The sequence below is a fragment of the Thalia democratica genome, chromosome 2 (assembly GCF_965202585.1).
Source record: "Thalia democratica chromosome 2, ktThaDemo2.hap1.1, whole genome shotgun sequence".
Taxonomy (NCBI): Eukaryota; Metazoa; Chordata; class Thaliacea; order Salpida; family Salpidae; genus Thalia; species Thalia democratica.
Window position 1 is genome coordinate 16,080,502 of NC_139166.1, and position 16,515 is coordinate 16,097,016.

The 16,515-nt window shown below is 22.6% G+C and overlaps 1 protein-coding gene across 1 annotated transcript; it reads right to left on the minus strand.

Moving 5' to 3' along the window:
* Positions 1 to 5,820: 5,820 nt before the first annotated feature.
* Positions 5,821 to 10,698, minus strand: LOC145829685 (uncharacterized). Its single transcript, XM_082937542.1, has 7 exons — positions 10,587 to 10,698; positions 9,642 to 9,749; positions 8,859 to 8,915; positions 8,212 to 8,331; positions 7,764 to 7,874; positions 7,432 to 7,519; positions 5,821 to 6,489 (listed from the first exon to the last, which is right to left on the minus strand). Exons 1-7 carry the CDS (start codon positions 10,662 to 10,664, stop codon positions 6,413 to 6,415), a joined length of 639 nt encoding a protein of 212 aa, XP_082793668.1. The 5' UTR covers positions 10,665 to 10,698; the 3' UTR covers positions 5,821 to 6,412.
* Positions 10,699 to 16,515: the final 5,817 nt, after the last annotated feature.

Below are 16,515 nucleotides of genomic sequence, written 5' to 3' on the forward strand. Positions count from 1 at the left end.
GAATTTCTAGTTGCTTCAGTAATACAATATTAGCAAAAAACTTATTTATAAAATGATAGCATTTAAAAGCTACTTAAATCTTCATTAAGTTACACGTATAACAGTCTATCAAACATTACTTTCTTAGCCTTAAAAAAACTAAAAAAACTAAATGTTAACACAACTTTTTTGTAATACATATATGAAACAGAAAGTTAAGACATGATTCAATAAAAAACATTTTTATCTAAATAAACAAGTATAATCGATTTCAGCTAACACTTATCAACTATTATTAACTATTTTAAAAATATATTGGACTAAATTAACATTTAGATATTTTATCATAAAAAATCAATTAACACCAATTAGCATTATTAAGGTAAGTTAATTAGAGATATATTAACAGTTTATAATTACATGTTTACAGATTAACTAATTAGTAGTTTAACTAAAATAAGCAAACGTATAAATATATAAACAAAATAAAAATAAATATGATAAGATAAGTAACAAACAAACAACAAATATTAATAAGATATGTTTCAGTTATAGAACAGTACTTAAAAACATATATATTATTTATTTCTTTGTGTTGTATTATAACTTTTAGTTTTAAAACTAGTCTAAAGTATCTCATGCATTAGATAATTTAAAGTATTAAATGATTTTGAAAACATTATACTACCAAACTTTCAATATATTATCCAAGTTAACAGTATTTTATTAAATACTAAACTACTTAAATAAAATACAAAAAATTACTAACCCAACTAACTCAATAACATAACTGACAAACTACATCCTAAATTATTAGCTTATTTTCGATTTAAACAACAAAACTTTGATAATTTTTACATACCATTCAACATAAAACTTTATAAATAAAAAAACTAATTTGAACATAAGTTTTGAAAAAAAAACAGTGTAATTTTGTAATTTGTGTGAAGAACGTGTTTTTAGTGTTTAACAAAATTAAACTAAAAAAGTTAGTAATTAGGTTTATCACTGCTTGCGGTATAAAACAAATTAAAACGTTTTTAAAAATTCATTTGTAATTAATTTGTGATACTGGTACACTTTAAAACAAGTTTTAGTTATCATTTGTTACATTATACATTATAATTTTTTACATGTTCATTAAGAGCTTATCTTTCAAAGTCTGCAAACAAATGAAATAAACTTTGAGTTTTTAATGAAAAACAGGTGTCAGAAGTATTCTAAAATATTTGAGAAATAAAACTCGTTTGACACTACGAAAAGATACGTTTAAGAAAAAAAGGCAAAATAAACCGAGAGAAATTCAATACAACAAAACCAAACGGTATCAGTTAATAAAATATGTTATTAAAATCTTTAGAGTTTTTCTGTTTTTAACATGTAACAATTTAGAATAATATCCCAATGTTATTGTTTGTTTAATGTACAACGCTTGACTGAGGCGTAAAAACTTGAGCACCTTAAGTTTAAGTCAAAGTTTTTTTTTTTCTGAAACTGTGTTTCATAAAATTAAAACTTTTTTAGTCTGATATAAAAAAGTTTAAGTTTAAACAAACTAATTATTTCATAGTAAATGTAGTTTAAATTTTTAGTAAGTGTAGTAAAACATCTAAAGAATTATCAGTTGTAATAACTTAAGTTTTTTGTTGGCTTGTTATTTTGTTCTTTTGTTTTTGTTACTAGATAGAATATGAATTTTTTTTTTATTCATACACACAAAAGTTTATGAAAATTTGGTTTTTAATAACTAATTTCGATGAATAAAAATATTTGTAGGTAGCTTAAAGCTTTTCCAAAATTTTATAAAAAAAAGAAGATTGTTAAAAAAGACATTTAAACGACTCATACTTATTTGAAAACGCAACACTTTTAGGCAATAAAGCTCTTAATACACAGAACAACGTATATTTAATGACTGAAGTATTTTTTCGTAATTATCAAAATCATAATTATTATTAATTATATTTTTTGCAAAAAGTTGAAGCTGCTGTATATACTCAGGTATTTAGTTTTAGTGTTATTTTTAAATGATTTATAACGTTATAAAATTGTATTAAAACATTGTAAAACCGTCGTAAAAAACCTAAAGTAATGCTCTAATTTAGTTTACAAGTACTATTGAATGTCTGTTTTCAAAAATAATTGACAAAAATTTGCTAAATTTACTAATAAAATTGATAAATGATTCCCTACATAACTAACGTACTTCTACATTTTTAACGTATTAAATGAAAGAATTTTATGAAAAAATATGCTATATAAAGATTACAAAAACAATAATTATTTAAAGCAACTTTTCATACAATAAAGTGTTATTTTCAGTTTATATTAAATACTTAGGCTTGTTATAAGTTAAAACAAAATAATAACAGCCCTTTTATATTAAAATTTTTAAATTGTTTATCCTAAATATGTTTATACTTGTGCTTGGCTTTTCTACTATATTTCAAAACTTTGTTTTCAGTTACGTAACTTATATTATTTAACATTTTTCACTTTTATATCAACCAAAGCTAGGTAATTAAACAAAAATAAACAACAAAATCCTAAACTTTCAAAAACCACTAAAAAAGTGTCATTCGAAATGAGGGAGGAAAAGTTTGTATTAGTAAGAAAGAAACAAAATGAAAGATATTTAAATCAAATAATCAAACGATATTATTGTGAATTAAGCGTGTTATTTAAAAAAAATTAAGTTTGTTTAATGTATATTTACATGCCAATGTGTTTATATTTAGTTATCAGTATGTGGAAATCCTTGTATAATCTACAAGTTTTGGTTTTACAAACTGTCACTTAATCTATTTTTTATATTTGCACAATTTTTAGTATATACATGTGTTTTAAACTACTATAAATGTGCATAAGTAAACCACAACAACAAAAAGAAATAAAAATAAATATTTTACTTCTACTTGTTAATAAACAAACACTCTATAGTTGCAAATTGTTCTCATTATGTTAAAAAGATTAATTTTAAACTTAACTTGTTACATTTTTGTTACTAAAGTGTTAAAATGTTAGACAATAATATTTATGTTTACGTTTATGCCTTGACAACTCTAGCTTGAACATTCAACAAGGAAATTATACTTTTAACATCTCGATTTGTACAAGTGCAAAACTGTGCTGCTAGTTTAACACTGATAAACCTGCGTTTTTTACAGTTTAAGTATTTGCAATTGATCATATTTCAACAAGTAATTTCTAAACTTGATAATATGTAACGATATTCGTCCAAAATCTACTACAAAGTTAAACAAATCGAGACGATTTTATCTTTACTTTTAAAAAAACTTAAACAATGTTTTTGTGGTAAAAACTTCACTTACTGCTTATTATGCTATGTTGTTAATTTTATGATTGATAAATAATTGTTCTTTACTTAAACTTATTACATCACAACTTTGATTTAAAACATTATTTTTTAATTTTTACATGTTTATTAAATTAGTTTTGAACGTTGTTTTATATATAAAACAGGCTCCAAACTTATTAAGGCTGTTGACACCTGTATTAAGATATAGTTTTATACATAAATGAGTTAACAATTAAACTTTTAAAACTCAATCATTGTTAAAAATCATAAGTTATGGTTTTAAACAGTATTTTGCCTATAAAACTTCATTGTCTATCAGACTTATGAAAACAAGTTGTTAGAGTTTTTAGTTAATTATGGAAATTTTGTTTTTTAAAATTTAAAAAGTAATGAAAAAGCCAATAATGAACTTTTTTAAATAGCATAATTTTCTATGGTAACATTATTACTCTTGTATTGAATCTGCTTTTTGATAGTCTGATAGTTACTATGTAAATTTTATAATTAAATGTTAATTATGGAATATTTAGATATTAACTCTATTTTATAGTATTATACAAGTATTACTGTAGAATAAATTTTATAAAAAGTCTAGGGTGTTAAAATCTGTCTCAGTATTGATATAAAGGTTAAATTTATTTGCTTAATACTTCAAAATACATAAAAAGGTCAACACAGTTAAGTTGTCCTTAAATAATAACGATTTTGAAATTATAAAAATTTATATTAAAAAAATACTATAAGGCCATGTAATGAAATAAACAAAATATAACTTTGTTTGTGTTTTATTTATTTTGCCACTAATTAAAAAATTATATCAGTTATTTAATTTCTTGAAAAAAAATAATTTACTGACAGCCGTGATACATAAAATCCTTAAATTTAGCTTAAATTGCAACTTCTTAGTATTTCAAAAGAAAATTAAACTTAAAAAAAGAGTTTTTTTTTTGAATATGACTACAATAACTTTTGTTTTGTTGTACTGTTTTTATTCCTATTATAGTAGCTGTTTTAAGCATACAATTTTAAAAGCTAGTACTAAAAATTATTAACTGTAAACTGTTTTGCTACTTACATCAAAAAGACGAAGAATGACAAAATTTATTTAAAAAAAATATTCGCATATTAAAAGTTATTATATTATTAAAACAGTCTTCATGAAATCAATATATTTATCAAATTTGCTGCAGTAAACCGAAGTTAAAATTCTGAAAAGTTGATCAAAAACATAAACAATAAAATTTGCAAAAGTTTTGCAAAAAACTTACCCATAAATATAATTTCCGATTTTTGGTGTATATTAAAGCTAGATGATTTTAAACCTGCGAAAGTTCAGTAAACTTTTGTAAACTCTTTAAATTTCAGAGAGCTTGTTTGGCAAACATTATGATAAATATCAAATAAACGTCACTGTACAAGCTTTTTACTAAAATTTACGGCCGGAAGTACTTAAAAGATCTTTTATGCTAATATTATCTGTTTTAACAGACATGCACTTTACACATGTATAACATAAACTTTTTCAGTCATTCTCTCAATTTTCCTTACGCCTTTCTCCGTAACTTGTTCTGCTTTTAAGAACGTTGAAACTTTGTTTTTAGTATTTTTTATTACATATTTAAGTTATTGTTAAACTTTATTCCTTTATAATATTTATTTTCACATTAGTAATCGAAATTGTTTGGGTACTATAACTAATAAATATTGTAATTTGTAACTAAACATAACTAAATTGATTCGCACTTTCAAAATTTTTAAATCTAAAAAAATTTTACCAAAATTCTAAATTGTTTTTTAATATCAAAGTATGATTAATGTTTTAAAAGGCTTGTGTGTATTAATATGACCCTAAAAAAGGTATATAATAATTAAGATTATCTATTTCAAGGTTTTTTAGTTTTTGTCTTGATCATTCTCACTAATCTCTGGAATGTTGACTCAATAAAAATGAATTTAGAGCAATTTACTATAAACGTTTTTAAAATTGTATATTATTACTGTCAATTATAAGAAAGACTAACTAAAACTTGATACTTATTGTTTTTAATTAATCCTTTGTTTGTTTTATTGTGTCTTTAAATTTTATTCAACAAATAAATTGCAGCATCGAAATAAAAAAAAGAGCTTCTTTGTATGAAATTCGATGTTAAGGCATATACTGCATTTGAAAAGTCAATAGAAAATTACTTTATATACGCTACAAAGCAAAGTATTGTGTTGAAAACTTTATATTTGCTAAAATTTTGTAGATATAACGCGTCTGTAATAAATAAAACTCTAGATAAACACTAATTACTGAAACGAGTTTAAAATATATAGAAAATACTGTTTTAAGGTTTTAACACTTGTTTTATTAAATATGTTTTAAGAATTCATTAACTTATTTCTATTTTAGAAACTAAGTTTTTTTTAGTTAACAACAAAATATTGTATATTTTGTAAATATGTTGAAGTAAAAAAAATTTTAATGTTTTGTCATGTAAATTTAAATAGTAAAACCAAAAAAAAAAGTATATAATATAATACAAAAGTTCCAATAAAACAATGTTTTATTTAAAATTGTTTACAATGTTTTATTTAAACTTTATAACTTTCCTGCAACCTTTTTGAATTCATAAAAAGAAATAATTAAAGTTTTAAAGCATAAGGAAAAGATAAAAAATATTTAACAACCAGCCCTTATTAAATAAAATACTTTAAACTATTTCTTATAGAAAGCACAAAAAGCAACTAATAAAAATTCTAGTTGACACTGAAACAAAAGTAAACAGCAATCGTTACAAGTTAAATTGAAATATGTAATTTTTAACAACAAATTTAAAAAAAAATAGTTATGAAAGTTAATGATTAAATTTTTAGTAGTTTTTATTAACGATTTAAATATATTTTTTGTTCCCGTTAGTTGTGCGGTTTAGTTTTGCAAACTAATTTTAAAACAAAACAAAATTGTTGGATGTGTCATAGTTTAATCTAAAATGACGTTTAAGGGTAATTTTTAAATGAAAACATATGATATAATGAATTATTTTCATTACTAGAAAATATAAAAAATGTTTTGGAATATCTTTAATTTTTCTAAATCACGTGATTAGTTGCACGTTATCAGCTGTAGTTTCAACATTCAAAACTTCCAAGTTTTTTTTTCTCATCAAGGACTTTTTCAGAATTGTCAACTTGTTTTTTTGTACTTTCTATATAAATATTGTATTAGTTTATACTGTATCTAAAAGTAACTAAGTTATTATCAATTAACGTTAGTCAAACAAAAATAAAACATTTAAAAACTCTAACAAAAAAGAAGAACAATTTTGAAGTTGTTTAATGTAAAATGTTTTAAGTATTGTGATTTTAAATAGTTTAAACCTTCTCCTACAACTCTTTTTTAAAACTCACTGTATTTGAAAAAAAAAAGTTATTTAAATTTAATTCGCTTCGTGGCAATGAAAGTGTTATTCTAAATATTGTTACATTAAAATGTATTTTTATTGTTTTGATATAAGTGTAGATTATTTAAATAAGTTTGTACTTGTTTTATAAATTTAAATAAATACTACTAAGTTGATTTATAAATTATTAATTTATATTAATTAAAGGCAGTCACAAAACTGTATGTTCAGTATACAAATATATTTTTTTTGCGTATTTCTATATATCTTTTTTTTTCATAACTTCAATCATATAAAATAATTTAAAATAAAATAAAATTGAGTTGTATTATAAATTTTTATTTCTAAAATTTTCTTAAATTTTTATCTTTTAATACAAAAATATACATAAATAATACAGATAATCTGAGTTTTCAATCAGTAAACATCGATACAACATCAACTTTTTACTTTTTATCAAAAAATATTATTAATAATTACCTAAAGTTTTATCATTACATCTTTTTTAATGTTATAATGTCAAAGATAACAAATATTTTTTATATGTCAGAGTGCATCTCGAAACAAATATTTTACTTTTCCTATTTTTCATACATATTTCTTAAAAAGTGCTTTAATAGATAAGCACAGTGATTAAATTTAACATTTCAAGCAAATGTATTTATACGATTTTTTTTGTAAAAATATGATTGTTTTAAATATTTAATGTTTAATTGACTTCAAATTTATTTCGTTAAAAAAGCTAACGTTTCAATGAAACTTCTTGCTGATTAATTATTTCATTGTTTTCTTCAACAGGTAAGTTCATTTCAACTTGATAGTAGCTATCAATTGTCTGTTAGAAAAAAAAAGATACAATTTTACCAAAAAACAATAAACTAAAAAAAAAAAATTCTTTGTTTTGCTAAAGTTTTACAAATATTAATATAAAAATGTTTATTAACTATACAAACAAGACAAATACAATCAAGAGTATTTACTCTCAAAAAGCATGTTATAAGTGTGATTCGTATGCTAACAGTTTTTACGAAATCATTAACAAAACAACTTAGTTGAACTTAATTAAAGACCAAACTCACGTGTTTAGTGCAACAGAGGACTTGTGACGTAATAATAGTACTGACCAAATAAAGTATGAGCTCACTGAATATTATTAGCGAGTCTGACCACAAGAAAAATCCTGACCAGCCCTAAAAAATTATCAGCGATAAATAGTTTTGTTGTCATATAAATATAATCTAAGATCAAAATAAAAGTACTTAAAAATGTGTTAAATTTGTACTTAAAACAAAAGTGTCTTCTTTTTTCAGTTAAGATTTTATTTCAACAAAAGCACAAAATTTAAAAATACACAACAAAGTATTTTAAAAGAATTTATATTTAAGTAACAACTTTAACTTGATTAAAAAAACAATAAATAATAATTGTGTAAAGTTAAGCTTGAACTGAACATAGCACTAATTTTCAAAAATTTCTCTTACAATTTTATTTTACACTTTACGAAAATAAACAAATACAAATGTTTACTTCTGTAGCATAATGGTATTGTGGATTTGTAAAAATTATTATGAAATTTCTGATGTACACTTTCGTAAGGTAGGTATATCCTAAAACACCTATAACAGTTAAAATGAGATGGGTAATGACCTGTAGATATATAAACAGTTTTAGTTTTTTAGTAATTAGTAGGCTATTAAACTAATACTTAATATTTGACAAATAAAACAAATGCTAAACAAGTTTACTGTTAGAAACTGAAATCCATTGTAATTTAAAATTAAATTCAAAGCTTAAAAAACTTTAAAAATATAGTTATATATTGTAATAACCTATTAGTTTATATTATAGAAAATTTAAACACACTTATTTATTACGAAAACGTTTTACTAAGTTTATAAAATTCATTTAATGCATTTTCTCGGTTTTTTATAACTAATAATTTGCAAGATAAAGGAAATCTATTTACACAAAGTGTAATTCTTTCTTTAAAACTAAAAATTACCTAAGAAGATTATCTATATAAACTTTGTTAGCAACAACGTATGTATGCATTTATTCTAACTACTATCCTTTTGTAATAAATTTCTTCTATAGTTTAGTTTTTATTTCTAATTATTTAGTTCACTTAATTAAAGAGTTACTATTTTTTAAAATCAAGTTAACAAAAATATTACCTTGCATCTAGATAAGTGTTTTATGTGTCTACAAACAAGAATTCCCGTCACTATCATCTGGAAAGTTCAAAACATTTCAATTAGATTTAGTAAAAAAACTAATTACAAAATTTTTTTAAAGTTCATAAATATTATTTTATTTCAACTTAATTATTTACTTTCAAATTTTTATTTTTATTTTGGTATTTTATGAACTACATTTAGAGTTTTAGTATACTATAATGCTACCCTGATTAAATTGTTAACATTAAAGTTAAGTTCTAACACTATAGATAGGATGGAAAATATTTAACTTTATGTTTAGTAATATACTTCAACAGTACAAATTATTTACATTTGAGCAGCTTATTACTTGTATTTCTTATTATTAACAATTCAAAAGTTTTCTTTAAATAGAATTAATAATGTGTATATGCTGTCGTGTATTAACTTATTTTGTAACAAACATGTAAAGTACTTTGAATTAAAAAAAATTGCTAAATAAAAAAATTAATTATTAATTATTAACGACTACCTCTTTGTAAAAACTATTTGATTTAAGCAAAGATGTACCTAACATAATACTAGGCTTTAACAATAATAAATATATAAATTTAGTGAAACAGGGTGTATTAATATTTTTGTTTTACAATTTTTTCAGGTCTATCATAGAGCTAAAGTGTTTAAAAAACATTTTTAAAAGAAAAGTATTTTTTAATGAAATAAGTATTAACAACTGCTAATATACTTTTACTTTTCTGCTTAATTATATATTTTTCTCATTATAGCAATAACTAAACTTACGTATAATCCAAGAACAATTTGAATGATAACACCAAACCAAAAAGAATCCACTATACCTAGTACAAGAGCGAGCAATAAATCTATCGATCCAATAACTATTTGGGCCTTCTGTAACAGAAAGTATTCATACAGTTTTCTAAAATGAATAACGAAACAGTTTTCTGACACATTTGATAGAATTTTATATATAAATTTATAATATGCATTTTTTTAGTTTTAATTATTAACTGTATTAACTAAACTGAACTGCAGATAGCAATATGAATGAAAAAAAAAGTATAAAAAATCAGATAATTACTTAAAAGTAATCTAAAACTAATATACTTTGTAAAATTAAATATCTCTTTTTTTTTAAATTAACTTTGGAGAAAAAATAATTGCTTTTAAGGCTTAAAACCGAGATTTTAAACTTATAACTCCTGAAAAATATATATGTTAAATATATCTTAACATAAATGTGTATTATTTGAAATTTTGTCAGAAAAGCGTGTGATTTATTTTTTACTGTTTTTATTGCTTTTTTATATTAAACTACTTATGAATAGTTTAAAACAAAAATAAAAGCTGAGAAACTTTTAAAAGAACATTAACTTAGTTTAATTAAACATACCAGCTAATAAAGTAGTGGGCAAAAAATTCCGATAAAAACAAATAAAGCCGAGGTTTTATAATAATAGGTACTATGACACTTTTTTTTTATCTCATTAATTGTACAAGTTCTAACGTATAAAATAATAATTTATTTTTTGAGAATGTGTAACTTGAGTTATTTTATTTGTTAGTACCACACAGTTTTTTTTTAAATACGCGGCCTTAGAAAAACTTTTTTTGTAAATCTGGTCCATTTTTGTTCTATTGAAGCATTACTAGTAGCAGTTTTTACAACGATTTTTTTTTGTTTTATCTAATTCGTGTTACAGATAAATAAAAGTCAGCTAAACTAACTCCAATTTTGGTAAGAACTTCCATTCTTCTTGACTTGTTATTACTAGCAGTATTTGCAAAAGTTTCTAATGAAGCCATTGTAACGGTTGGAAAATAAAACAATTAAAATGCTGTTCAAAATTTTTAATAAAAGTTAATTGAATGAATAAATAAAAAACAGTTAAAAATCAATTACAATTTTCTAATGTACTTAGCTAAAAATTTAGTGACATAATCATTATATATGTTTCTTTTTTTTCAAAAAACAAAGTTAGCTATTGTATACTAAACAAAAAAGAATCATTATAAAACACAATTTAATTTAAGAGATGGCAAAATAGTTTATACTCCAATTTAAAAAAAAAGTTTAATCTTAGTCTTGTTGTTTTAGGTATTGAATATTTTCACTATTAAAAAATCTAAAACTACAAAATAACAAAATATTTCAATAGCAACTCATACTTTTTTAAAATAAAAACTCTGGTTCATTTAGTTGTTTTCTTAATTAATTCAAAAAACACAACGGAGTTTATAGTTTATTGGAAGTTTCAGTAAGCGAAAATAAACTTTTTTTTGCGTTTTTATAATCTGACGTCATTTTATGAATATTCCTAACTTACATCCGTAAACTTAAAATTTAAAACTTTATCAAATACCGTGAAATTTAATTTCTTATCCAATTGTTTATGTAAGTAATTTATCAAAAGTTGTAAGAACTTTTTGTTTAAAAAATTTTTAGTTATGTCTATCAAAGGTCGTAAATCACATAAAGTTGTTGTTCACAAGTTGTGTAACGCATGAAAAAGTTGTCTGAGAAGCTTAAAACTTTTTAAAAATTCAAGCGGTTTTTCTATCACCTGTATTTTTAGATGCTTAAGTTCTGCAAAGTTTTTAAAACAATGTTTTTATGAGAGTCAAGACAATAGAAAAAAAATTAAAAACATTTTTCACAAAAGGTTTACGAATGCAGAACAATTCATTATCTAAGTAGCTCAAAAGTTTAAAAATTCAAGCGGTTTTTCTTTCACATGTACTATATCACATGTAAAAGTAAAGCAGTATTAGCGAGAAATGCGCTTTGAATGTTTTTTTGAGTAAAGGTTACATACGACAAATTTAACGTACGTCATAAATTCCTAAAAAATGTAAAAAAAAATTAAGGCAGGGGTTTTTTGTGATAAATTATTTTTAGCATTATATATATTAAATATATTCTACTCTACTTTTGTTTCCATATACTTTTTTGTTATTTCTATACAAATTGTGAAAAAAAGAAACAGTTGTTTTTCATAACAACATGCAACGCATGAAAAAGTAGTATAAACAGCATAAAACTTGACAAAGCAAAAAAGTAGTTTTACTTTCACATGTATTTTCAGATGCTTCAGTAAATAAATAACAGCGAAAATTTTTTTTATCTGAATGAAAACATTAAAACTTTAAATATTTTTTGAGTAAACGTTACAAACAAACAATTTAACAAAATTTATTTCTTATCCTTGAAAAAAACTAACTAAAAATTTAAGATTAATATTGTTTTAAATGTTATAATACTTTGTATTTAAACATAAAAAAAAACTATATTTTATGTACAAAATATGTTATATGTTTTGTTATTTTAGTCTTTTAAACAAATTTTAAGTATCTTATGGAGTTAGAATAGCTTAAATACAAATTATTTACTACCATAACTAACATGCTACCCAAACTAATAATGTTTTATTTTTAACTAAACTACTTAAGTAAATAAAAAACATTACTAACGCAACTAATTTAATAACATAAGTGATAGACTACTTTCTAAATAATTCACTAATTTTTGAACTAAAATACAAAGTTTTAATAAACTTTATTAATATATACATAAAACTTTAGAAAAAAAACAATTTTGAACAAAATTTTGTAAAATAAACTTGTAATTTTGTTGTTTATGTAAATAAACTAATTTTAGTACGTAACAAAACTAGTAAAAAAAGTTAGTAGTTAACTTTATGACAGGTTGCGGTATAAAACAAATAAAATTTTTTCTCAAATACATAGATGTATAGTTTGTGATACAGGTATACTCTAGCACAAATTTTGTTTATATTTTTTACGTTATACACTGTTCAATAAGAGCTTATCTTCTAAAGTCTGCATAAAATTCAAACAAACTTTTAGTGTTGAATAAGAAAAAGTTCTCAGAAGTATTCAACAAAATACGCAAAAAAAAAGTTATTCTGACACTACAAATAAAGTGTGTTTAAGAAAAAAGGCGAATTAAAGCGAGAGAAATTCAATAAAACAAAATCAAATGGTATCATTATATGAATAATTTATTTAACATTTTGTTAGTTTTTTTTTTATGTTTAACAATTTAAGCTAAATTTCCAATGTTATTGTTTGTTTATTGCACAATGCTGGACTGAGATGTCAAAACCTGGGCTATTTAAACCTAATTCAAAGTTTTAATTATTTTGTTTTGAAAAGTGTAGTAAAAAAAAATATATAATTTTTTGTTCATGCACATAAAAGTTTAATAAAAAATTGTTTATAACAACTAATTATAACTAATAAAAGGCTTTTATTGACAATTTTAAACTTTTATGCAAATTTATAAAAAATAAAAACACACATTTAAACAACACATGTTTATCTGAAAACACAACACCTTCAGGCAATAAAGCTCTTAATACACAGAACAGCGTATATGTAATGACTGAAGTATTATTTCGAAGTTAGTAAAATATTTACTATTAATAGTTAACGTTTCTGCAAAAAGTAGAAACTAATGTATATATTCAGGTATTTAGTTTTAATACTACTTTAAAACTATTCATAAAATCACGTGATTGTTTTTAGAGCACTGCTGATAACACATTAATTTTAAATAATATTCTAGAATAGTTGACAAGTATTATTATATGACTGTTTTCGAAAATTAATGTCAAAAAATTTGCTTAAACAACTAATTTACTAACGTATCTTATTAATGATTTCTTACACAATTAATGTATTTATACATTAAAAATAAACATAGAAACAACACTATATATAGGTTATATATAATATATAGGTTACAAACACAACAATTTTCAAAACAACTTTTCATTCAATAAAGTATTATTTGCAATGTGTACAGAAAATTTAGGCTTGTTATAAATTAAGCAAAATAATAATATCCAAATATTTTACAATGAAATATCCTTTTACAACTTTTTATACTAAAATGTTTAAAATTGATCATAAGTATGGTTATACTTGTACTTGATTTTCTACTTAATTCAAAACTGTTTTGTTTTGTTACATCACCTACATTATAAAAAGCGCTAAACTTCTAATTTTAATATAAGCTAGGTTATAAAATAAAAACAAACTTCAAAAACTTAAACTTTAAAATAAATTTGAAAAAAATTTCATTCGAAATGTGGGAGGTTAAATTTATAAAAAAAGGGAGAAACAAAGTGAGAGATATCTAGCCAAAACAATCAAACGATATTTGTGATTATAAAGCGTGTTATTTTCAAAAAAAAATACGAATTTGATTAAAGTATATTAACTTTCCAGTGTTTTTTTACTTAGTTAATAATATTTTTAATACTTATAAAATCTACAAGTTTAACTTTTTAATACTTTCACTGAAACTATACTAGTTTTTATTTGCACAATCTTTAATATAGACATGTAATTAGAAAATTATAACATCAACAAAATTTTAAAAAGTTTTACCTGTACTTGTTAGTACGAAAACACTTTATACTTGCAAATTAGTCTCATTATGTTTAAAAGGTTGCAACTTTAACTAATTTTAAACTCAAAACATTACACTGTTGTTACGAGAATTTTAAAACGTTGTACAGTAATGTTTATTTTTACGTCAGCTATGACGACTCTAACTTGGACATTCAACAAAGAAATGATGCATTTTGAATCTAGACTTGATCTGAGACGATTTTTAATAATTTGAGTAGTTTGCTATCAGTTATGCTTGAACATGTACTTTTTAAACCCAGTAGTGTTTAAAGATTTTATCCAAAAACTATTACAAAGCTGAAATATCTTCTACGTTTAAACATAAACTAAACCAGTATTTGGCAAAACGAAGCCCGCGATGTTATTTGTAGTTAAGAAACACTTAAAAAGATAATATTGTTCTAAAAACTAAATATTACTTCCTATCATGTTTTCATTTTTAAGAATATTAGTTACTTGTTCTTTAAGTATACTTGTTATATCGCAATATTGATTTAAAATGTTATAACATTAACTTTTATATATTTACTAGAATTATTTCGACCTGCAAATAGTTTTTAATATTAAGCGTAGTTAAGGCTGCCAATACCTACACTAGACATTAAAGAGTGTTTTATTAGGAAGTCTCTAACAATTTAACAAAAAAAAAAGACGCTCAAAATATTTGGTTCTAGGACCTGGTGCACAAAGATTCTTTCGGTTATCGAGTCGCACACCACGGATACCTTTCAACGTCTTGTCAAGGACAATTTACAGACAAATAACATAGAACTTTCAAAACACAACCATAGTTAAAAAATAATAGTCCTAGTTTTTAAACAGTTATTTTTTTAGTTTTTTTTTTAGTTATATATTGCCTATGAAGTTCTTAAAGTTGATGATTAAGTATGAAAGTTTTTTTTTTTCTAAAATTTTAAAAATACTGAAAAAGCTCATAATAAGCAGTATTTAGTGGCATAATTTTCTATAGTAACATTATTACTCTTATACTGAATCTGTAGTTTGGTAGTTTTATTTAAACTATGTCAACTTTATAATTAAATGTAAACAGTAAATCTATTTATGTATTAACTGTATAGTATTATACAGACTTTACTTTAGAACAGTTTTTATACAAAATTTAGAATACAAAAGATGTCTCAGTTATAATAAAAATGTTAAATTTGATTAGTTTACAGCTAAAAAGGAAGTAATAAAGCTTAATAAATGTTAAACTTTAAGAAAATGCAATATTGCTTAAGTAGTAAAATGTACATAAAACAACTTTGTTTCTGTGTTATTTAGTTTTCCACTAATTAAAACAACATATCAGTTATCTAATTCTTTAAAAAGTGACTGACTGACACCCTTGATATATAAAACTTTATAGTACAGCTTGTAAGTATTTCAAAAGCAAATTAAACTAAAAAATGGATTACAATATTTTTATTTGAATATGACTATTATAATTTTCGTTTTGTTGTTCTGTTTATTTGCTATTGTAAGAACATTTATTTTAAGAACTATTTCTAGAACTATTTCTAAGCTATTTTAAGAACAAAATTTTTAAAAAGTTGTTTTTAAAACAAATTTCTAAAACTCTTTGTTTTTCACATCAAAAACACGAAGTAATAGATCTTTTTTCAATAATAAACTAATTGCTGTATATGAAAATGTAATTAAAATACTCTTGATGAAATCAATACAAAAGTGAATTGCTTATCATATTTGCTGCAGTAAACTAAAGTTTAAGTTCTGAAAAGATAACCAGAAGTTTAAAACAGAAAACTTGCAAAAGTTTTGTGAAAAACTTACCCATAATAACAATTTCCGATTCATAGTATGTTTTAAAGTTATGTGATTTTAAACTTGTAAAAAATGAGTGAACTTATGTTAACTCTTTAGGTTACAGAGAGCTTGTTTGGCAAACATAACGATAAATATCAAATAAACGTCACTGTACAAACTGCTTACTGAAGTTTGCGGTCAGACCTACGAGATATTCTATGCTAATGTTGAATGTTTTTAAATGCATGCACATGTAGAACATAAATTTTTTTAGTCATTCTCTCAGTTTTTCTTACGCCTTTCTTCCGTAGAAAGTTGCGTTTTTTCGAACATTGAAATATCGATTTTGAAGAAGAAAAATTAATTTGAAAATTTTGTTCACTTGTTTTGTAATAAAACGTAGTTCAGTTTTACTTGTTGTTTTTATATTTATTTTCAATCAAACATGTAT

Coding starts and splice junctions, on each gene's coding strand:
- LOC145829685 (XM_082937542.1), bottom strand. CDS start 10,664: ATGGCTTCATTAGAAACTTTTGCAAATACTGCTAGTAATAACAAGTCA. Junction 8,332..8,858: donor AACACTTATCTAGATGCAAG/GTAATATTTTTG, acceptor ATATATCTACAG/GTCATTACCCATCTCATTTT. Junction 7,875..8,211: donor AATACCATTATGCTACAGAA/GTAAACATTTGT, acceptor ATAATTTTTTAG/GGCTGGTCAGGATTTTTCTT.